Source organism: Apodemus sylvaticus, chromosome 3 (assembly GCF_947179515.1).
Source record: "Apodemus sylvaticus chromosome 3, mApoSyl1.1, whole genome shotgun sequence".
Taxonomy (NCBI): Eukaryota; Metazoa; Chordata; class Mammalia; order Rodentia; family Muridae; genus Apodemus; species Apodemus sylvaticus.
In genome coordinates this window covers 120,009,334-120,031,536 of record NC_067474.1, presented here as the reverse complement: position 1 = coordinate 120,031,536, position 22,203 = coordinate 120,009,334, and the positions used below count along the sequence as shown (strand labels likewise).

The 22,203-nt window shown below is 42.3% G+C and overlaps 1 protein-coding gene across 6 annotated transcripts in view; it reads right to left on the bottom strand.

The window, feature by feature from the left end:
- Positions 1-5,193: 5,193 nt before the first annotated feature.
- Positions 5,194-22,203, bottom strand: part of Dab1 (DAB adaptor protein 1) — a 383,273-nt gene continuing 366,263 nt past the window's right edge. For 5 of the 6 annotated variants that reach the window (XM_052176879.1, XM_052176883.1, XM_052176878.1 and 2 more), the window contains 3 exons: positions 18,562-18,689; positions 18,132-18,242; positions 5,194-8,491 (listed from right to left, as the gene is read on the bottom strand). In XM_052176879.1, the coding sequence (XP_052032839.1) occupies positions 18,147-18,242; positions 18,562-18,689 (224 nt within the window). In that variant the 3' untranslated portion in view covers positions 5,194-8,491; positions 18,132-18,146. The remainder of the gene's footprint in view (positions 8,492-18,131; positions 18,243-18,561; positions 18,690-22,203) is intronic. The other variant, XM_052176881.1, reaches the window with a different exon arrangement.

Below are 22,203 nucleotides of genomic sequence, written 5' to 3'. Positions count from 1 at the left end.
TGGCCTAGCACATGATAGCCAAGCAGATAAGCACTCTACCACTGTGTTACATCCCTAGTCCCCACCTTCTTTTTGGCAATACTAAACAAAGTCTCATGAAGTTACTGGGTTATTTAACTCCCTCTGGAGCCTAGGCTGACCCTGAACTCAGAATCTTCCAAGAACTGGGGATTATGATCATGCCACTGCCAGGCCTGACTCTGTAACATCTTGAATTGGTTAATGAATTGCTCTGATGTCTTTGATGGTCAGGGATTTCTAGACTTATTAATTACATCCCAAGAATCACCAAGGCTGTAATTTGTACCCCTCTTATTGATGCTTCGCTGTCCTAGCTTTGAAATATGAATTGAGAAACTTTGTGTTCTTCAACAGCACAAATGGGGCTTCATTCTCTGGTTGCATTTTTAGCTACTGTAGGCCCTCCATGCCCACTGGGCCTGCCATCTCTGCTGATGCTCTTCCGTCCACTGCCACTGATCACTTCCAACTCAACCAGTGCCATGAGATTAGCACAAACCCTCATGGTAGAATCGATCTTACAATAGGTTATGACTCTCCTAATGGAGTCTCCTCTTACCAGGCTCTGAATGCCTTGAAGCTATGATAGTCATGCATTCATTTGCTTTAAAATTTTAAATCTTCAGAGCTCATCTCAGGAGCTGGCAAACAGCTTATGCTTAATAATTCTTTGCTATATGAAAAAATCCTTGACACATTTTGGTAGTGAAAATTTTCAAAGATGCATGTGTATACTTCTTTGTTTTTCTTTGATGAGAAAAGAAAAGGAGTAATCTGTCTGTATTTTGCACTTTGGCAGAGTTACTGTGCTAAGATAATGGGTGTAAAAGGGAACCCTAAGTGTAAAGAATTAAGTACAAATGCACACCAAAGCTTATACTCTTTGATAATAACAAAGGCAGTGTGCATCGAGCATTACTGCAGGTGTGGAATTACCAACTTTATTTTTCATAACTGTACTCAAGTTGACATGTGCATTCTAGAGAGCTTAAGTGACCTGTCTGATCTTGAACAGCTTGGCAGACCAGAGAGCTAGAATCTAAAGCAAGGGTTTTCTGGATTCGGAGATCAACATCCGAACACAACTCTCTTGGACTCAGCAGTAACAACACTAGCATCCACATATATGAGAAAAAAGACAGATGCCAAGTAGAGTGACAGCTTGCTCAGGTACATGGTTTCCCAGGTTTTTCTCACTCTTAGTGCCCAATAGGAAGATAGCAAACTAGTCTCTAGCTATCTTTTTGCCTTCCCTTCTCTCCTGAACACAGGCCAACATTATTTAGTTTAGTTATTTATTTAGTTTAATAATTTAACATTTTTTAGTTCATATTATTTAGTTTATGCTAGGACATGCTCTATCCTGAAGGGATAAACATGGTTGTGGGATACTTGGATGCTTTCTCATTCTTTTTACAAAGTCCAAAAGGGCACAAGACAGATAAGAGGAAACACTGTTTCAGCTATAGCAACTTCCTAGACTGGTGGTTTGCAACTGGTGAGTCATAACCCCTGTGGGATCCGCCTTGTGAAATATTTACATTATAATTCATAATAAACTTATAGTTATGAAGCAGCAACAAAATCATTTTATGGCTGGGGGATCACAACCTAAAAAAACTATTAAAGGGCTGCAGCATTAGGAAGGTTGGGAACCATTGTCCTAGACACTTAAGCCCCAGGCCCTCAGCTCTTAGTTGAGTTGTGATCTCATTATGTGAGATGAGAGGGACATCACCTTATCCACACTAAAGTCTAGGTACAATAGAGCTGTAACTGACACAGTGCCATGAGAGATGGTTTGACATTTTACTGTTGACAATGTGCCAGCTCCTGGTCTGCTTATTCTGCCTGTAGCCACGCAATGGGTTCTCCTCTCCGGGTAGTGACCCAAGATTGAATGACAGATGTGAGAAGAGGTTGTTCAGAGAATGAAAGATCCAAGTCACCAGAGGCTGCCATCTCACAAGACCATTCAGACCTAGACCACTTGGCAGGCATTACTGTTCTTTAGCAGAGAATGAACAGGAAGCCTGTTCAGAAAGATTCCTCTTCAGATCTCTTTACCTTGGAAGATAAAGAGAGTGCGAGGGTTTTGTTTTGGAATTAAATATTCATTGGACTGGGTTAGAGCACTTACCACAGGAATAAAACTGAATTTCCCACTTTGTTTTAAAATAACTACAGGCATTTTACTATAGAATCAATCTCTGTACCAATCAGACAGGGTAATGTGTGCTGTGATTTTTCTGATAGAATAGTCACAACTGGGAAGTGGACACAGAGGCATTTTACAGGACATGGAGGCTTGAAGTGGCAGGAAGAGACCTCCCAGACCTATGCCCTGTCTGTCTGGGCTGTCTGCCATCGCTGCAGAGCTGTTCTACAATGTGAGGTTCAGTTTTGGAGCCTGTAGGATGGGAAAATGCTTCTTTTCTCTGAGGCTTGGCTAAGGACCTGGAAATGACAGGAGGCAAACAAGTGTCCTGAAGAGAGCAAGAGCAGACAGTGGCGGCCACTACTCACACTGGAGTACAGACCACGGAGAGCTAGTCAAGGAATGGTCCAGAGCTGCTCACACCTGTTCCCACCGCTCTGGCCCACCCCATCTTTCAGGCATCGATGCTTACCCTTGAATTTCACCACCCTTTAAAGGCTTTCAAAGCTCTGAAGGTTGATTTCAATGAAAGCTGTTTTTATTCCCTGCGTTTTTCCGACTGTCACTCTCGGGTAAAACAAAAAACATTCACTGTCAAAACAACAAGGCTTTGCTCTCCAGCACAGAATGAAAGAAGGTATGTCTGCTTGATTTATTTTGGCAGATGCCTCACAGTTAAATAGGGCACCTTTTAATTTGTCACTTCTTAAAGATTCACTTAGGCTGGCAAAGTAAATCCCCAGGGCTCAGTTTCAGCTCAATTTGAACTAGTTGGGCAGAAAGGTTTCTACCCTACCCTTTGTGCACCCACCTCTTCTAAGGTGCTAATTAAAGAAGCAAGTGTTTATTTAACAACTTCAGATGGGCACACTTAATGGTCTTTTGTTTTTGCTTTAACCCGGAGATGTTTAGAAATCAAACTCAACTAGAGTTTTGCACAGAAAACCAGTGTTTTCAATGGTCCTGTGGAAGGCTATTAAAACAGCAGCTAGCCAACGATTTTTACAATAGAAACTGGCGATAGGGAGAAGAACTCAACCATCGAACTCTCCAGGCTGTCTCTTTCAACCATGCAGCTGTGAATTTCCTTGTCTTCATTTCTTTTTTTTTTTCCATCAATTTTTTTCTAAATTCTTTGTTTACATTCTAAACACTTTCCCCTTCTCCAGTTCCCCACTCCCCATATGCCTCCCATAAGCCTTCTCTCCACTCATTCTCCAATCACCTCCCTCCTTTTTCTCTGTCCTGGTACTCCCCTACAATGCTGGATCAGGCCTTTCCAGGATCAGGGCCCTCTCCTTACTTCTTCTTGGGAATCATTTGATATGCTACTTGTGTCTTGGGTATTCAGAACTTCTGGGCTAGTTAAAATCCACTTATCAGTGATTGCATTCCATGTATATTCTTTTGTGATTGGGTTACCTCACTTAGGATGATATTTTCTAGTTCCAACCATTTGCCTACAAATTTCATGAATTCATTGTTTTTAATTGCTAAGTAGTATTCCATTGTGTAAATATACCACATTTTCTGTATCCATTCCTCCATTGAGGGACATCTGGGTTCTTTCCAGCTTCTGGCTATTATAAATAAGGCTGCTATGAACATAGTGGAGCATGTGTCCTTATTGCATGCTGGAGAATCCTCTGGGCATATGCCTAGGAGTGGTATAGCAGGGTCCTCTAGTAGTGTCATGTTCAGTTTTCTGAGGAACTGCCAGACTGATTTCCAGAGTGTTGCACCATCTTGCAATCCCACCAGCAGTGGAGGAGTGTTCCTCTTTCTCCACGTCCTCGCCAACACCTGCTGTCTCCTGAGTTTTTAACCTTAGCCATTTTGACTGGTGTGAGGAGAAATCTCAGGGTTGTTTTGATTTGCATTTCTCTAATGACTAATGATGTTGAGCATTTCTTAAGGTGCTTCTCAGCCATCTGAATTTCTTTAGGTGAAAATTCTTTGTTTAGATCTGTACCCCATTTTTAATAGGGTTATTTGGTTCCCTGGGGTCTAACTTCTTGAGTTCTTTGTATATATTGGATATTAGCCCTCTATCAGATTTAGGGTTGGTGAAGATCTTGGCCTCAGGCTTTGGTGATCACTCACAACTACTCTGGACTGTTTAGAGTGAGTGGGAACAGAGGCTAGAACCCATTAGGACACACCAGTTGCTCAGAAGGGTACATGGGTATTATTACCAAGGGAAACTGCTGGAACATCTTGGAGTTCCACCACCCAGGATTTTGTATTTCTTCCCCTATGGGAGCCGTTCCTCTGTCTTCTCTGAATTTCCTCTGCTGGAATTGAAGACATTTCTCTCCTTTTCTCAAAACTGGTGATAACATCTGTTTAATCTCTTCAGTGTAACAAGGCCAGATTGAAGGTTTGTGTTTATGCAATCATTAACACAACCCCTGTTAGACAGAAGTGGGGTTTGGCATCTCAATCACCTAACTGAAATCTAGTTCATTATCGGATATGTAAACTGATTCAATTACAAAAAGAAACACACACACACACACACACACACACAAACACACACGCACATACCACATTAATATGTAGATGCATTTTGGGTTCTTAAATATACATAAATTTTCCCTTTCCCCAGACTCAGATTTTCTAAAAATGTGCATGTGTAAAATGCTCAGAAGAGATAAAAGAATGCTTCCTTCTTTAAGAGCCTTGGAGCAAATGACTTTTAATGAAGGCGGGAAATTCCATGGCCGCCATAAGTAACTAGCTTTCCAGTCCGCACTTATATAGACTTCCCTACCTCTGCAAGCTCCACACAACCTGCCTTTCCAAACTACTCAGGTTTTATCACTATGAGTAAGTCAGAGCCTTCCACTGTGAACCAGCAGAGAAGCTCGCTCTTTCCAGCTTAGAGCCAGGGAAACCAAGGTTGTTTTCTGGTGAGGTGGAATTTTATACCAGAAACCAGTTCCTCTTCGAATCCCTTGCTTGACCAGCTAGAAGCTTGTGGAACAAAACCAGGCTAAGCTGTTGTTCTCAAATGTGTTTATTTGTAACCGGTTTACATGGCGTGTTACAGAAATTAATGGAAAATTTCTAAAAACTTTGCTGTTCTGTTGAATGCATTGTACATAAAGTTAAAAATAATGTGTCCATCTATGTTAACAAACTGTCATCTGAGGTAAAGTAGGTCTAGAAACGTGCTGCAACAGTCATTTTCTCTTTCTCATCTTTATTAAAAAAATATGTGTCAGAACGCAGAAATTGAAAGGAACCAAACCCACGGAGTAAACATTTTTTTTAAAAGAAGGTGCCCGGTACATTACATGATGGGGTTTCTCTAGACACTGGGATGGATACGAGTTATCAAAAAAGTCTTGTGGTAAGTAAAGATCAAAGAGCTATGGAGAATGGGGACAGAATTGCAGGTGGCATTTCCCTGGTTTCAAAATTTAAAGTGACAAATTTAGTGCTGATAGAAGATGAGGAAGCAAGCATTGTAGATGTGACTCTTCCTCTCGATCTAAGCAGAACTGTGCAGACTCCCCATGCTCTTTTGGAATTGGTACCTCAGCTCCTGTTCCTATATGTCATGTCACCATATTCCTGGGATAGGGGTAGAGTGGTTCTGAATTTACCAAATGGTGCTTGGAAAGAAAAAAAAACAGTATTCTGCCAATGAAAATATAGATAGACGGCAGTTTAAAATCTTGACTTTATCTCCCTCATTTTAATGTGTTATCTGAGCATCTTCCTTAAGTTCATATCCAGTTACAGTCATGTTCAGTGAAGGATGGTGATTGGCTGGGCTGTCACCACCTGCTTTAAAACTAACTGCAGTTGGCACACCTGAAAACAGCAACCTCAGAGTTCACTTCGTGTCATAGTGACCCAAAGGATGGGGATAAGGGTGTGACACCGATGGACAACCTCAGACAGCCACACTGAGGGGGACGGTACCATTCACACTGACCCAGCACCATGAATCCATAGCCACTGAAGTTGTTTGCCACAGCAACCACCTATCTTGCCAACACTTCAGAGAAGCAGGACTGCTTTCCAGACAATTTGTGGCCATTATACCTCCCATTTCCAATTTACATGAGAGGGTCACATAGCATGGATACATGTTTCTGGGGGAATCCTGTACAAACAGGTAGCAGCTTCAGAGGGCAATGGACAACTCTTCTTGTCTAGTTCTTGGGACCTTCCACCGTAGGGTAACATTTCCATCGCAGGGTAATAATTTCTAGTGGACATATGGTTCATTTATGTTTGGGAAAATTATATTCCAGTGTAAAATGTGGACTCTAAATAATGACAATCACTTTGATATTGTATTGTGACTTTTGTGTGAAGAAGTCATGTCATCTTCAAAATCATTTTAGTTTCTATAGGAAGAAGTCAAAGCTTACCAGATGATTTCACCCAGTCATATCAAGGTAAGTTTGACTTTGCAAATTTTAAAACTTAATAAGAGTAATTACCCCCAGATCCAATCACATGATTCTTGTGGGTTTCCTTCTTAAACCACTATATCCAACATGTAACTGCATAGGAGCATCAGGAAAACATATCTGACCTGTATAACAGTTCTCTATAGGGTAAAAATATATAGATTCTTTATGAAAGCTGTGTGCTAAACATAAGAATGAACACTAGAACGTTGTCCCATATGTGTAAAATCAGGAAGTAAAATCCTTCTGGTTCACGTACAACCAATTCTATGATTTATGGGCAAGTAAGTGGGAGTGGAGAGGTGAGAGACTTCCCAAACTTTTCAAGTGTGAGGCTCCTTTCTTTTCTTTCTGGCTGTGAAGACTCACCAGGAAAGCTGGTGGTGGAGCCCCGCCTCCTCCTGTTCACTAACTGCTATTGGCCCAGGACTCCTGCCTGTCTTTGAACTCTGGCTTCCTACCAGTCTTCCCAGAAGCACACCTGGAAAGTGAAGCCTGCCCATCATGTCCTTTGCACCTTAAGCTCCATCTGCTACCTTCTCTACAGTGTAATGGCGTTATTAAAAAGCATCTTTATTGACATTTATATTTACAAAAAAGGTGTTTTTTTTCCATTAGAACTCCTTAAAGCCATTTCCCTTAAATAGTTAAAGAGTTTAATGGTAAGGTTTTCCTTTCCAAGTTAGAAAATAAAAAAAAAAAATCCCATTTGAATTTTCTGATGTACAAAAAGAGATAGAGATGAACCATTTGACCACAGAATCAGTTTGTTACATGGAATATTTATGTTACGATTAGAAAGTTGGTTTCTAAGATCAAAACCACATTAGCAGAATTGTACCAGAATTATTTGGCAAATGACTTTTCTTTGAAAATGGCGCTTGGAGAAGACACTTGTCTGCAGAGTATCACAGCAGCGAAGTATCAGAAAAATAAAGACATCATTTTATTGTACTCAAGAGTTCAGAATTTCTGAGGAAACCGGATGCATTTTCCATCTTTCTCATCAATAGGATTTGATGTCCTTTGCTACCCCCAGAACGAAGGTTCTATCCAAAAGCCATTTTTCTTCACCAGGACACAGGACAATTAAAGAGTTGTTTTGGCAACATTCTTGATCATAATGAATCACAAACCACTTCATTGCCTTGTGATTTCCAGTTAATTCACTTCATAAGAGGCTTTCCCTCCCCCATTTAGACTTCTTCACCCATTTCTAAAAAAGTCAAAAGCAATACAAAAATTTATACACCCATTAATTCTCAAACAGGACAAAGAAAGGACAGGGGAGACAGGATGGCAGACCAGGCCCTGTGGAGAGATGCCACGCACGCACGCACACACGCACGTCGCCACAGCCGGAAGGCATATGGATGATGACACTGTGGTCACAGAGGATCCCTTGCTTTGGCCTAAAACGAGTCAGTGCCAACCTTGTTGCAATTCTCTGATGCCTGCCACTCCCAATCTGTGGTCAACAGGTAGCAAAAGGAAAACACAGTAATGGTTTCAAATCCAGGGGCGTCTTAGACCCAGTGAGAGAGCGCAAGGTATTTGTTGGTTAAGCATTGGCTTGACTGGTGATTAATGTTGGGTCCTGTTCAAGTTTTTTTTTTAAGTTCTTTTGTGGGGTGTTGTGTTTTGTTTGTTTTGTTTTGTGCTGCCATAGGTGTCTGCCACTGGTTCCCAAAAAACACTTTGTTCCCTCTTCAGGCTGTTTCACTGGGCGACTGTGAGTTTTTCTGTGGGATGAGGTGAGGTGAGAGCCCAAGAGAGCCTGTTGTACTGCAGATTCCCATGCCGGTCGTGAAGCACCCACCATGAGCTCACATTGATGCTATTTCTTAGGTCTGTTGATTTGCGCATAGAGAGGCTCTGGCTCCTGCAGACAGAGACACAACAGTCAGGCCTGCCTTGCTGGCAGCAGGCTTGGGAGATGGTTTCAGGAAGGAGCACTTGGGAGTGAAAATGGAAAGGACAGCTAATGATGGATGACCTTAGGCTATTCCTGTTTTTCATTATCTCCTCATGGCACTTATTATTTTGGTGACAATTTCAACACCCCTAAGAACACAACCAGATCTTGTTGTTTCTGTGTGTGTGTGTGTGTGTGTGTGTGTGTGTGTGTGTGTGTATGTGTTGCTGCTGTTTTGTATATGTGAGTTAACCTTGAGTGTTGCTTTTAAGATGTTTTTTTTTCCCCCTTGTCCTGGAATTCATCGGGTAGACCAAATTGGCTGGCCAGAAAGCCTCAGGGATCCACCTAGCTCTATCTTCCCAGCTCTGGGATTACAAGCTGTGGGTACCACCATGCTTGGATTCTTATGTGGGTACTGGGGATCGAACTTATGCTTGTGTGGCATTATTTACAGACTGAACAATTGCCTCAGTTCCATGATGCTTTATTCTTGGTTTTGAAGCTGATTCCCTGGTAGGGTAATATAGCATGGTATGGTAAAGCAAGCTTGGTAAGTTCTATGTTGCAAGCTACAAGGCACTTAGCCTTTTTGAGCCTCCGTTTCTCCAACCACACTATTGGAATAGTATTTAATCCTACAAATTTCTTGAGAGAAGCAGAGGTAATTCAGACAGTATTTAGCATAATACTTGGTAGTACTGGAGGAAAGGGCAAAGAGGAGGAGGAAGAAGAAGAGGAAGAGGAGAAGGAGAAAGAGGAGAGAGAGAGAGAGAGAGAGAGAGAGAGAGAGAGAGAGAGAGAGAGAGAGAGAGAGAGAACAAGCAGCCTTCCCATCTGTAGAAAGCTTAGAGTTTGTGAAGCACCTGCAGGTCTTACCTTCATCTACCTAACAGCCCTGGAAGCAGCTCCTACTCCTTCTGTCCTCATTTTGGAGACAAAAGACTTAAGTTCACGTGCAGAGAATAAGAGGCTATGGGATGCTCAGCTCTAAATGGGGCACCTACATGATAGCCCCTCCTCCCAAAGCTTAGGGATCATCTCCGAAGAGGGGGCAGAAAAGATCTAAGAGCCAGAGGCGGTGGGGGACCACAACGAAGCAGTATTTCCAGGACACAGCAGGCAGTTTGCACATAGGGACTCACACTGGTTGTGGCAGCGTACACAAGACTTGCGCAAGCTCAAGCCAGACAAAATACCAGCATGGAGCAGGGATGTGGGTGTGCACAGTCTCACCCCCGAGCTGAGGAACTATTAGCAAGTGTGGCTGCCAGGAGAGAAAGAATCAGCATTTTTTCAAGGATGTAGCGCACCCCCCCCCCCAGAGGCTACCAAGCTCCAGTAGATGGTACTACCTCCAGGCACATATTGGCATTGCTGAGTGGACTCAGTAGGTAATAATAACAAAAAAATAAAAACCCAAACTATGAAGTTGGGAGGAGACAATGGTGAGGTTGATTGAGAGAGGAATTGGGAGTGGAGAGAATGAGGGAAGGTGAACTTGATCAAAACACATCGTTATTTGTGTGCAAAATTCTCAAAGAATAAGAAAACAAAGCCCTCAAAACCTCACGTTGAGAGAGGTTGTACAGTCAAGTGCTACCTCTTCCCTATGATCCAGCACACTGTTTGCTCCATGTTTTATCCTGGGAATGATCTAGAAGATAATGTCTGAACAATGCCTGGCCCATCAGTTTATAGACGAGGTTTCTGCAAAGCAGCACTCAGTGTTTCTCCAGTGTGATGTGAGTACTGAGTATTCATGCTGGAGTCAAAGCTAGGACTTCACTGCCAGAGGTGGTACACTCTCCTCTAGCTAGAGGATACATAGCTAGAGATACATAGATATGTTCTCTTGTGAGATGGAACTTTTGTCTTTCTAGCCTGCTCTGTAATATAGTACAAAGGTTTGTGCCCCCATCCATGGAATCACCCTGCTGAAGGAAAACAGAGTACTAAGTAAGTATAATCTGTTGAAATTCCTGACTGCAGGAAGGGTAACCCCTCCCCCTATTCCTATTCCTATTCCTATTGAGTACCAACTGCCGCTTCTCCTGACTTTTACACATAGAAATGTGACATAGTAGATCCTCACTGAGAGGGGGAAAAAGGGGTGTGTGTGTGAATTGTTTATGGCTATGACAAGATTTCTAATATCTTTGACAGTTTGATCTCTTCGACTTCCACACATTTCAATTTGGCTTTACTCCTCTAAGGTTGAATTTGTCAAGATCTGTAGCAGGAAGGTCCATTAAGTCCTAATCCATTTCTTCCCATACCTGAATTACTATGAATATCTGCTGTGAGACTAGATAGAAACTTGTGTTCCATGTCCCCCAATCCCATGTGTATGCATACATGCATATGTATGCATGTTTTCTAGTCATGAAGCACATCAGGTAAATGGGAATGGGATAGGACATTTGTTAGGAACAGAGAAGAACCATTTCCCATCACCCGCTCGTCACCCCAATGCTTCCTGCACAGACCTCCTTACTCACCCCATTCTTTCTGGGTTCCCGAATAAGTCAGCCCGCCTTGATCTCACCCTACAATTTGCTCTATTCCAATTTTGGAAACTAATTTATCCAACTGAGAATGACACCTAAAAACAGAAGACGACAGCAGGCTCAGACAGGGTAATTAATGCCGCGCTGCATTAACTTTCTGCAGTGGAGATAAATATTCACACACAGCTCCTGCTTGCTGGAATCTAGCTTCAAATACCCATCACAACAGTGGTAACAACTGCAGTCAGCTCTCAATTATCCCCACTAATGAAGGGGAGCAGTGGTGTGGAAAACCCCAAGCAGCAGATAATCCCAAAGTCTGACACTGTGATGCATTATACATTTGGCAATAGCTTTACCTTCCTTGTTACGGAATCGTAGACTGTAAGAGCTGGAGGAGAGGAACTAAGAAATCATCTGACCCAGAAATTTCTAACATGGATCTGGCAAGGTCATGATGGAGACCTCAAACTATTTTCAGTATTCTAGAAAGTCTAACTTTCTAAAAATAAATAATAAAAGTTGCCATACTTCAGGGATTCTGTCTTCTTGGTTAGCTGAGAATGAGGTTTGCCTGCAAAGGAGGAGCTATTGGGAGATATTATTTGAAGTCTGGTTCTTCTTTGCTGTAGCTGAGTGAACTTGGGCCAGTTAAAGGGTCCTAAGCTGCAGGAACCTGTGATAAAAATTGTGCTGTGGATGGGATAATCAAAGGTCAGAGGTCAAGTCATCTGCCTCTTATCATGTGTTTACTAAGTCAGGATGGTACTGAAAGCCAGGTTCTTGATCCTGCTGGAGTGCTGCGTCTGCATTGCAGATTCCCCAGCAAGTCTAGAATTTTAGCCAATACCCCTGTTTCCTTCTTGTCAAATTTTTAAAGCAGGAATAAAAACAAACAAAAACCCCAAAACCAAAAATCAAACTAAATGGTGTCATAAGTCTTTAAATATATTTTGGTAGCAGTAGGAGAGAGGCACTATGACTGCTCCCATTGATTGATTCTATAAACATTGGGTGTGATCTCCACCATGGGCAAGCAATCTAGTCAGTTCTAGAAGCTGCCTAGTTTTGTGCACAAAGTAGGACCCAGCCACCTCAACTCATTATGCATTGTCTTTGCTACATTCTATTTATAACTGTAGAGAAGCTGCAAAGGTCTGTGCCGCTAACACGCCTTATATAGTGCAGTCTCCTGACTTCTGGTCTACATGGGCAGCATATTCTTGCACCCACCCCTCAAATGGCTGAAGACCATGCTGAAATCTTCATGCCTACCTGATTTCACCTTGGACCTCCAGAGGTGCATCTCACATCCTACTGACTTCTCTATTTGATTGTCTCTGGAGCACCTCATGCCTTGGTGGTCCCAAAGTACACTTGCTTACTTCCTGCTCCGGCATGTTATGCAGTACTCTACAAAGCAACAACTGGTCCAACTTACTTACACATTTCAGAAATTAGCTCAGTTCCTCTGCACTCCCACATCTCTTGAGGCTCATCTCCAGCCAATCTCATCTTTTGAATATCTCTTGGCAACAAGTTTCCCTCTCCATTCCAGCAGGCACTGCTTTTAGCTAGACCCTGGTACTTTCTACCACTCCAGTGGATTTCCATTCTGGGCACATCAGAGAACATTACTCCATGACAGTCTGAGGAAGTGGGACTCTTTGTTCCCTTCAAAAGCCGAGGCTAGACTTGCTTCTGATGTGTACCTTCAAATCTGATCTCTTTGTCTTTGAAACTCTTCAATTTGGCTTTATTCTCCTAAGATTAGATTTTTGAAAAATCTGTAGATTTGAATGAATGAATAAATACAGTGCTTCTGTTCTTCAGCTCTATCTTAAAGGGGATAACACTATGGTTTGTGGTGTGTGACTGTGAGCCTAGAACTTGGAGTCTGAGGCAGGTGGAACGTGAGGTTGGGGCCATCCTAAGCTTCACCATTCAATAAAAAGAAAAAACAATGTGGAAGATTGATAATAATACCAAATTCATGTATTTTACTTTGAGACTTTCCAAAGTACCTCCCATGTATGTGTGGGTGAGTGTCTAGACATGTATGTATGGGTCTGTGTGGAAGTCAGAGATCAGTCTTGGGTGGAGCTCTTTCTGAGCATCCATCAACCCAGTGTTTGAGATCACTGGGCCTTGGATTTCAGTGATTAGGCTAGTAGCTGGCCATCCAGCCCCAGGCACCCCTTTGATCTCACCTCTTAGCACTAGGATTGCAACTGCATGCTGCTATGTCTGGCTTTATGTGTGGGTTCTGGGAATCGTGTCAAGCATTGGGCCACTAAGCGATTTCCCCAAACCCTAAATGTACTTCCATCCTCATCACTGGGCCATTGGAATACCTGGACAGGGCACTACTGTATTACTGGCCTTTCTTCATGTGAGGGGAGACAAGCTTGCCTACAGCTGCTTGATTTTCAAACTCAGTCAGACTCTGGCCCTCTGTTTTCTTTTTTTCAGTCATTAAAAAGTAACTAACCAAAAGCTCCAAACTGAACACTCACCCTCCCAAAGCATTAGAAGTTCATCTTTCTTTCTTTCTGAACACTAGGAATCTATCAGGCAATACTTTATACGCTTTGGGTTCCCACTACAGAGATCAGTATTAAAAAAGTGACAGCGACTTATTATTTATGGCAGTATGTATTGTCGCAAAGGGAGACAGACCCAATGATTCCTATTGTTAAAGATGCTACTTTGACTTACAGCTGGGAAAGTCTGATAGGCAGTTTATTTACTTAGCCATTTAACCAAATAAATGTTTTCATTTTTCTTTCATCCCTTCAAAGGCTAACATTTTGCCCTTAAAATTGCTCCAGCAACACATCAGTGAAGTACAAATTACCTGCCATCCCCACACCAGCCATTATAATATTATTCTGGTTCTCTCTCTCTCTCTCTCTCTCTCTCTCTCTCTCTCTCTCTCTCTCTCTCTCTTTCCCTCCCTCCCTCCCTCCTGTTGACTCAGTCTTTAAAAGACACATAATTCTCCCAGATGGAAAGGTAAGGGGAAGAAAGTGAAATAATTGAAGATATTTTCCTTTATTACTAAAACAGAAACATTGGGTTATTGGCCCCTAAGCTTCCCCCTGTGGGGAGCGAGTCTGTTTGTTTTCTTTTATTCTGGAGCTATATGGCTTTAACTTATCAACAGATGTCATCCTTGCTTACTCAAAACTGTGTGGCTATTTCTAATGAAAACAGCTGGAGATAGTGGCTGCAAGGGTGATAAGACGGGTAGGGACTTTGCTTCCCAACTCGTGACAGCAGAAGGGAAATAAAGCCGCCGACACAACTATCTCTGCATGGAATCATTTTTTCTAAGTGTCCGCAAAAGCACTAAGAAATTACAGTCAGTAAATTTCCAGTTGGTTCTAAGGGTAAAGGGGATGGGGGCAGAAAGATCACATTTGGCTTGCGCTATTGTGACGCTGATGGAGGGACACAAAGACTCACAGGAACTTTCTCTGTGGGCGTCACAGGGAACCAATCTGCAAGGTGGGCTTTAACTCCACCGCAAAGCTTCCGATAGGGAATTATAAAATGGCCAGGCTGAACTTCTGCTTGATCAAAAATTAAAATCTAGCTCTCATCAAAGCTGAGATGGCCTTAATGTGACTTACATATGAACCAAGATTACGCTCTGTGTGTGTGTGTGTGTGTGTGTGTGTGTGTGTAGGGAAGTGAGAGGTAGTCTATGAGTCTCCAACAGAAGTCATTATGATTATGGGACAGGAGGTGTCACAGGGATACTGGAAAAGCCTTACCTCTCTTCTTCTACTTTAATCTATTATAGGGCATGCCAAAGTTTACCTAAAAGCAAAAAATATTGAGCAAACCCTCCTAGTCATTGACTTTGTTCAACATGGGGCTAAATGTATAAAATCTAAGAATATAGAGCACCAACATGTATTGATGATGGCGATAAAGGTAGTGATGAGGGCCACAGAGATGCTATAGTTGTGATGTCGGTGGATGTGCTGAGGAGGGTGGTGGTACTGGGGTAAAGACAGTGGTTATGATGGTGGATGACTGCAGTAATGGTAGTGGTGCTGCTATGTACTGCTAGTGATATGGAGATGAAGAAGGTGGCAGCCATGGTGGTAATGATAATATTAGTGATGGTGGACACAGCGGTGATGGTGATGGTAATTGTGATGATCTTGGGTGTGATGATGGTTGTACAGAGCCATATTGGGGCAGTCATGCACATGGTTTGAGTTTGACTTTGGTCAAGGACAATCCCTGGCTTAGGGCAGGAATCTGCCATTAGGACATAATAGGGAAGTAGGTTAAAGCAGGAATTTTTATCCTAAGGTGGAGAAGCTCAGTGAAGGTTAAGTACATTGTTCCTCCAGGTCTAGGAATTCCTGAATTAAGCAGGTGACCCACCCAGCTGCCAGAGCAGTCAAGAGGAGGACCTCCAAGAGAAGCTAGACAACTTCTACCGGAACTCAGCCTGGAGTCTGGGGGGGAAGGGTTTGCCCAAACTGTTAAAAGGTCTGGCGCCATTAAAGTTTCCGGCTTTGATCAGTGAATATTGTCTTAGCCCTTATTTCTTTTTGCCCCTTCCCTATTCATCCCTCAGCTTCTGTCCCAGAAACCCACTTCGTAATAGCTGCAGGCGGCTATGGAACCCAACAGATGGTGATAGTGGGAATGGTGCAGGGTACTACTGATGACAAGGGTGTGGGATGTGGTAATGATGGTAGCTACCAGATGCTCCATGTGCCAGACACTGTACTAAGAACTCCACATACATCACCTCATGAATTCACCCAACTGTCCTATAAGACGGGCATTATTTTTATCCCTATTTTTCAAGTGAAGAAAATAAGATTAGAATCAAGGTGACAAAGTCAAGAAGGGTGAATCCAGGTTCTGAACCCTGACAACAGAAACCCCCAAACCAGACTAAGTTTTAAGGTGAATTCACATGATCTGGCTTTATGTCACAGACTAGACTTAAAACCAGGTCTAAGTCTAATATTAGTTAAGACCAAGGATAATTTAACCTCTTCTAGCAAGTGAAAAAGAATCAACATTCATTCATAAGAGAAAGAAACCTTGCCTAAGGTTTCCCACTTTTTTGTGACTAAGAGTTGAACAGAAGATCTAAATCTGGAGCTCTTGCTACATAAGCACACACTGTCCACTTCCAACCCAGCTCTGGGCTGACGAGTCAGAGGGATTGTCGAGTGTGGAATAAACCAAGGCCTCGTGAATCAGTTCAGCTTGGGTAAGTGTTTCAAAGTCAGACAAGCTCATGAGGGGAGTGTGAAGCATTGCCCTGCCATCTTGGTTTCTACCAAGTTCTTCTGTTCTAGGATGATATTTGCTGATACTTTGATGAGTGGCTCTCTTCACCTCTAATTCATTTTTCAAACTTTCTAAAGTGAATTTGAACTATGAAGTACAACATGCACATGAGGTGAAACCCTCCTGGGAATCACCTTAAGGAATCTGCTGAGAATCCCTATCCTTTCACATTGTTTGTGCTTTTAAGAGACCGGTTCCCAATACAGTTGTGAAAGACTGACTTTTTCAATGGGTGTTTTGTGGTTTTGTACAGTACAGTATAGTGTATTATTATGTTTTACAGATCTAAGATGTGTCAAGATATAGTAGCTAATTTCCTTAATCCTAACATCTACTAATAGAATGTATTTCCAAACCCCTATAATAGCTTTCAGTGACTGACTGGCATAGTCATAGAATCCAGTTCTAAGCAGTGAATGCTGTTCACCATTTTAAGGGCAATGATGATGCTGTTCAGAACTAAAGAAGTTTGGGTAAAGAACTTTGAGCCTGGCCTTGCAGTCCTACATATTTTTGGAAAACCAGTCTGAAAATTCAAAACACTTGTCAAAGCTGGCCTAAGAAATGACATCTGTGAAACCAAGTATCTTTCTGTCTCTTGAGAAGGTGTTTGAGCAGCAGCTCTTCACTTTGACCAAATCAGGTGGACTGAAACCAAAAGCCACTTCCGGCGTGGAAGGATGCCTCTCTCCAATAGCGCTGACAGAATCTGAAGTGATGAGGTGGCAAGCCACAGTTGCAGCACAGGTGCGGAGCCTCCAGAGTGACAGTTTCATGTCCTTGGGTATTACAGACACACTAGAAGGAGGTGTAAAACCCTTCCTGGATAGATGGTACAGGCTACTATGACCTTAAATCTTGAGCAATCTTATTTCAAGCAGAGCTTGCTTTTGTTTCATAGTGAGGCTTCTCAGTGTGTTTGATTGGTGACACTCAATCTGTGGCAGCTAGGCAAATGCAGTGACACTGTGCTTAAAAGAGTAAAGCATCAGGATTTTATTTCACTGAGAAATTATCGTGTGTGTGTGTGTGTGTGTGTGTGTGTGTGTGTGTGTGTGTGTATGTGTGTTTGTGAAAGAGACTGAGGATAAGAGTGTTTTGTGTATGTAAAAGAGACAGTATGTATGTGAGTGTGTATGTGTGTGAAAGAGACAGTGTCAGTGTGTGTGTGCAGGAAAGACTGTGTGTATGTGTGTGTGTGTGAGTGTGTGTGTGTGTGTGTGTGAGAGAGAGAGAGAGAGAGAGAGAGAGAGAGAGAGAGAGAGAGAGACTGAGAGTGTGAGTGAGTGTATAATGCTCCTACTCCAGAAGGCCAATGTTTTTAGAAACTCAACCCCCCATTAGGTGCTGTTGACTGGCCCCCAGCCTCTCATCGTCACCAACTCAGAATGGATCATTGATTAAGTAATAGAACTATTCGCCATGTTCCCTCCAACCCTACATTTTGGTATATGTCAAAGGTCATTCATCCATGAGAAAAAGCAAAGTGCAAAATAGAAAGGAGGCAAAAATAGATTGTATAAACACTGGTAACTGATGAGATGGCTCAGGCAAGGAGACAAGGTATCAATATTGACAACATAGTAACAGGCATGAGGGAAAAAAAAACAGGGCAAGCATTAGGAGCAATCACAGACATGGGGAGATGCTATGGATACTGTAACATAGCACAGGCAAGCACAAACACTGGGGTACTACAGCAGGGTGAAGAGCAAGCAAGAGGAAAAACCTTGCAGGTGAAGGAGATAAAAAGGACAGATACCTACCCAGACCTGCGCTATCTAGCTACCGTCTTGTGGGCTTATATTATCACCACTGGGCTCACCACTGGGCTCCCCAAATGGATCACTGGTGGAGGAGGCCTGTGATCCATCAGGCTAGAACACAAGAAGATAACACTTTTTTTTCTCTCTTCAACAACTGAAAATATAAGGCAACTAAGATTATATTCATGCGGCATATGCAACTAGTTATTTTACAGGAGACTGAAACTTCCACCAGAGGATGCCACTTCCCAGATGCAAGAGCTCCAAACAGCTCAACAAAAGGTCAGTGCTTCTGGTGGATACACCCTTCAGTGGCTCTTCAAACCTCAGCTCAGGGCTGGCATTCTCTTTTATGATGATGTTCTTCTTGTCTATGGATAAGATAAATTTTAATTTTAAGGAAAAGTAGAGCTATTGGCGGGTCACTTACAGCTTCCTGTTCTTCACTCTTGCTGGGACTTTCAAAGCCTTCTTCAAAGATATCATCTGCGGTCGGATCACTGACGTGGGATGCTGATGATTTGGATGGAGAGCTCTGTCTAGGGGCTGGGGTTGGAGCTACAGAGATCACACCAAAAGAGGATCGAGGTTAGGTATACATACAAGCCACACCCATTTGTATCCCAGAGAGATACCTCAGAGGTCTCCTTATCCTTGACTTGAGTCCTCCCACTTCCCATCTCAAGCCAAATCTGAGCATCTAAATTCCTCCCATGATTCAGGGATGCCAGTCCTTGGACCCTACTGGAGAGGCACTGAGTCAAGAGCTCCCAATGACTCCTACAGTGCTTTTGGCACACAATCAAGCTGCAACCTGCTTGGCATGGCTGACTCTCTTCTCTTTTTCTTATCATAAGACATATTTTTGAATGACTTTTGTGGCTCAGACACTGTTAGTAAATTTAAGGACAATATCTCTCAAACTTGTAAAGCTCCTCTGAGATAGAGGCTACCTAAGTTCTACAGAAAAGTGGAGATTGCAAACACCTTTGTGGCAACTGCTAACCCAGGCTTGGCATTCTTGAGCACACCCAGTGTTTAATAAGCACAGGCTGGACTGGAAGAGGTGACTGTAAAGAATATGCATTTGTTGACACAATCCTCCCCATCTTCCTCTTATTTGTTCCTGAGGTTTCTAACACATGTGACAGTGGAAGCTCTTCTTTTCATAATGCTTAACTTAGCATAGGAAATCCTGGTCACTGGCTTAGTCCTAAGGCATGAATCGATTGATAGATGAATAGCGTTGCCATTGGTAAGGTTTGCCTGTTACACCGTTTCAGAGCTTAGTAAAAATCTGGTATTTTATCAGACAATGAGTGATTGCCAAAGTTCGTGCTGATCTTTAACCCTATGAACACTATTTCCAGCTCCTTTACTATTTACAGTATAGAATGAGGCTAATCCTGGCTATGTTCTTTTGCTTCATTATGCCCCTGATACAAATGACTAGATGGGTATTGTACACTTCCTTTAGATATTAGGAGCCAGAGCCCGGAGGGACATGGGGAATCATTTACCTCAACACAGATATGGGTATGAGCTATGGGATGTGGTATAGATATGTTTATCACTATGGGGCCTTTCCTATTCTAGGTGTTTTGCTCTTATGTTTTTTTTTGTTTTGTTTTGTTTTTTATGACTCATCTCTCAGTCCCATTTTGAAGGAATACTGTCAGGAAAGAGGATGAGAAAACTGACTTTACTCATTTTCTTTATGAAAGATTGTGTATTTCTTGTTGTTTTGTGAGTTGGTTTCAGTGCAAACTAGCTACACTAGATTTAATGCTGTCTAAAGATGCCTCGCTGAGTGGGTAATATTAGTTTCACTGGGTTCTGAATTGTGTTTGAAGTGCCTTATTGCTTACAAAATGCTGAGAACCCTTGAGTCTCCTAACAGTATACGGCTCACCGTTCCCCGGTGGAACCAACAGGAGCACAGCTAGCAGTTATCTATGCAAGTGCCTTAGTTGTAACAAGGATATACAGGCACTTCAGTATTCCAAGCCTGTGTTCTCTCAAGGTGGATGGGTGGAGCCATTTCACCTCCAGGGAACATGTAGCCATATCTGGAATTATTATTGGCAGTTATTACTAGAAGAAAAGAATGAAGACACTGTTTGCATCTGGTAGGTAGACGCTAAGTAAGAATCATCTGTCCTCAAATATTAGCCATGACACACTGGCAAAACCTTGCTCTCAGACACAGTTTTGGTGAAAAGGCCTTTTGGACAGCTAGTTTCATTACCTTTAACCTTTTATAATATCTGTATGTGCTGGGCACCCTGCTAATATTCTGAGAAGTGTGTGGATGGTGACAAGATAGTCCCAGTCCTCAAAGAACTTCCTTGTTTGTAGGCAGCCCATGGTTCATTGAAAATGAGACATGCATTCTTAAAAGACTCTTGTTCATTTATGCATGACTGTTATTTCTCCAGCATTTCATTTTTTATTCATTATTCTTCATTGAAACCCCATGGATTAGAATTAATAGAAATGCCTTGGCTATGTAGCACCCATGGCCTGAGTGCAAGGCCTTCATTTTCAGAATAGCATTCTGAGCCTGGCTGAATGACACAATCTAATTGTATTCACATTAAATTTTTTTTTTGACAATTCACGGTATTGGCCATCCAGTGATCCATATCACCGGTGACAGTAATGAAAACGCCAAAGTCATTGTACCATGAGCCTTTTCTTTCCCCCTTATCAATTGTCAAAGCACAGGCTGAGTCACTGAAACACTTTTTCCGATTGTGTCTGACAAGCACATGCGTACTCAAGTGTGTCTGGCTTCTGACTCGGCAGCAGGCTTTCTATTTTGGGTGTTTGCAATAGGAAAGTAGGGTTGAAGCAGTCTCCTAGTGTTAAAGCCAGAAGGAAGCTGTCGCATCTACAAGGAGTCCAGAGACTCAGGGCAGCGACTTGCTTTGTCCTAAGACACAGCATGTCATGATGGAGCCAGCACTAGAAACCTGGCCCTGGGACCTGCAAAAGCAAGACACAACACAACAAAACAAAACACACAAAAACAACAACAACAACAAAAACCCCACTGAACAAGATCACAATGAGAAGATTCAAAAGATCCATCTATGTTGTAATGCCTTTAGATAACTGGTTTTAGAGCCAAGGACCATAAAGTCCCTGGAGACAAGACTGTTGCCTTAAAGCACACAGTCAAGAAGGATTGAAGAGATGGAGATGTTCCCAACCATGTCTCACTGTCCATGCAGTGTCTGTCATGACCTCGTAAACTCTGTAAACTCTACCTTGCATTTTCCTCTGCTCTTAACTTCTTTTCTATTTTTAAGCCTTATTTCTAAACCTTATTGTTTGATTGTATGTATGTATGTATGCACATATGTATGTATGTATGTATGTAAATATGTAAGTTAAAAAAAATTTTGGAAATCATTTCTCTCCTTCGCACAAATCTGTGTGGTAGATATCAATGTTATGTAAAAAGAGACCTAGAAGGTAAGGGGCTTATGCATGTGCTATAACTGGTATCTGTATTAGTTGCTATGGGGATAGTCATCAGTGATACCTGCAAGTATGAGAAGCCAGTAAGACTGATTCTGACGCCAGGGTTCTGGCGACTGAACTCAGTTCTTCTGGCGTACCAGCAAGCACAGTACTCTTACCTTCTGAGCTCTTTCTGGCCCTTTGTTTCTACTTAAAAAATATTACATTTGTTTTCATTTTAATATACCATGTGAAAACTTGTGTGCTATAAGCTAACACATTCAGAAACGTGAATCAGCATATCAATAAAGTCCTAAGAAGCATGGTGACTTTATGACAAATGCCAGGCATGTGTTCATCAGTATCACTTTGTGTACTATGGTCTTCGAACCTTACTGTCATTACCTGTCACACAGATCTAGTGCAACTTGGTATCAATGTTATGTAAAAAGAAACCTAGAGAGTAAGGGGCTCATGGATGTGCTATAACTGGTAGCCGAGTTGGTCTCTATGGAGACAGTTATCAGTGATACTTGCAAGCTTGAGATGCAAGTGAGGTAGATTTTACCCCCAGTAGCTTACGTTACAGGAAACAGGCACTATA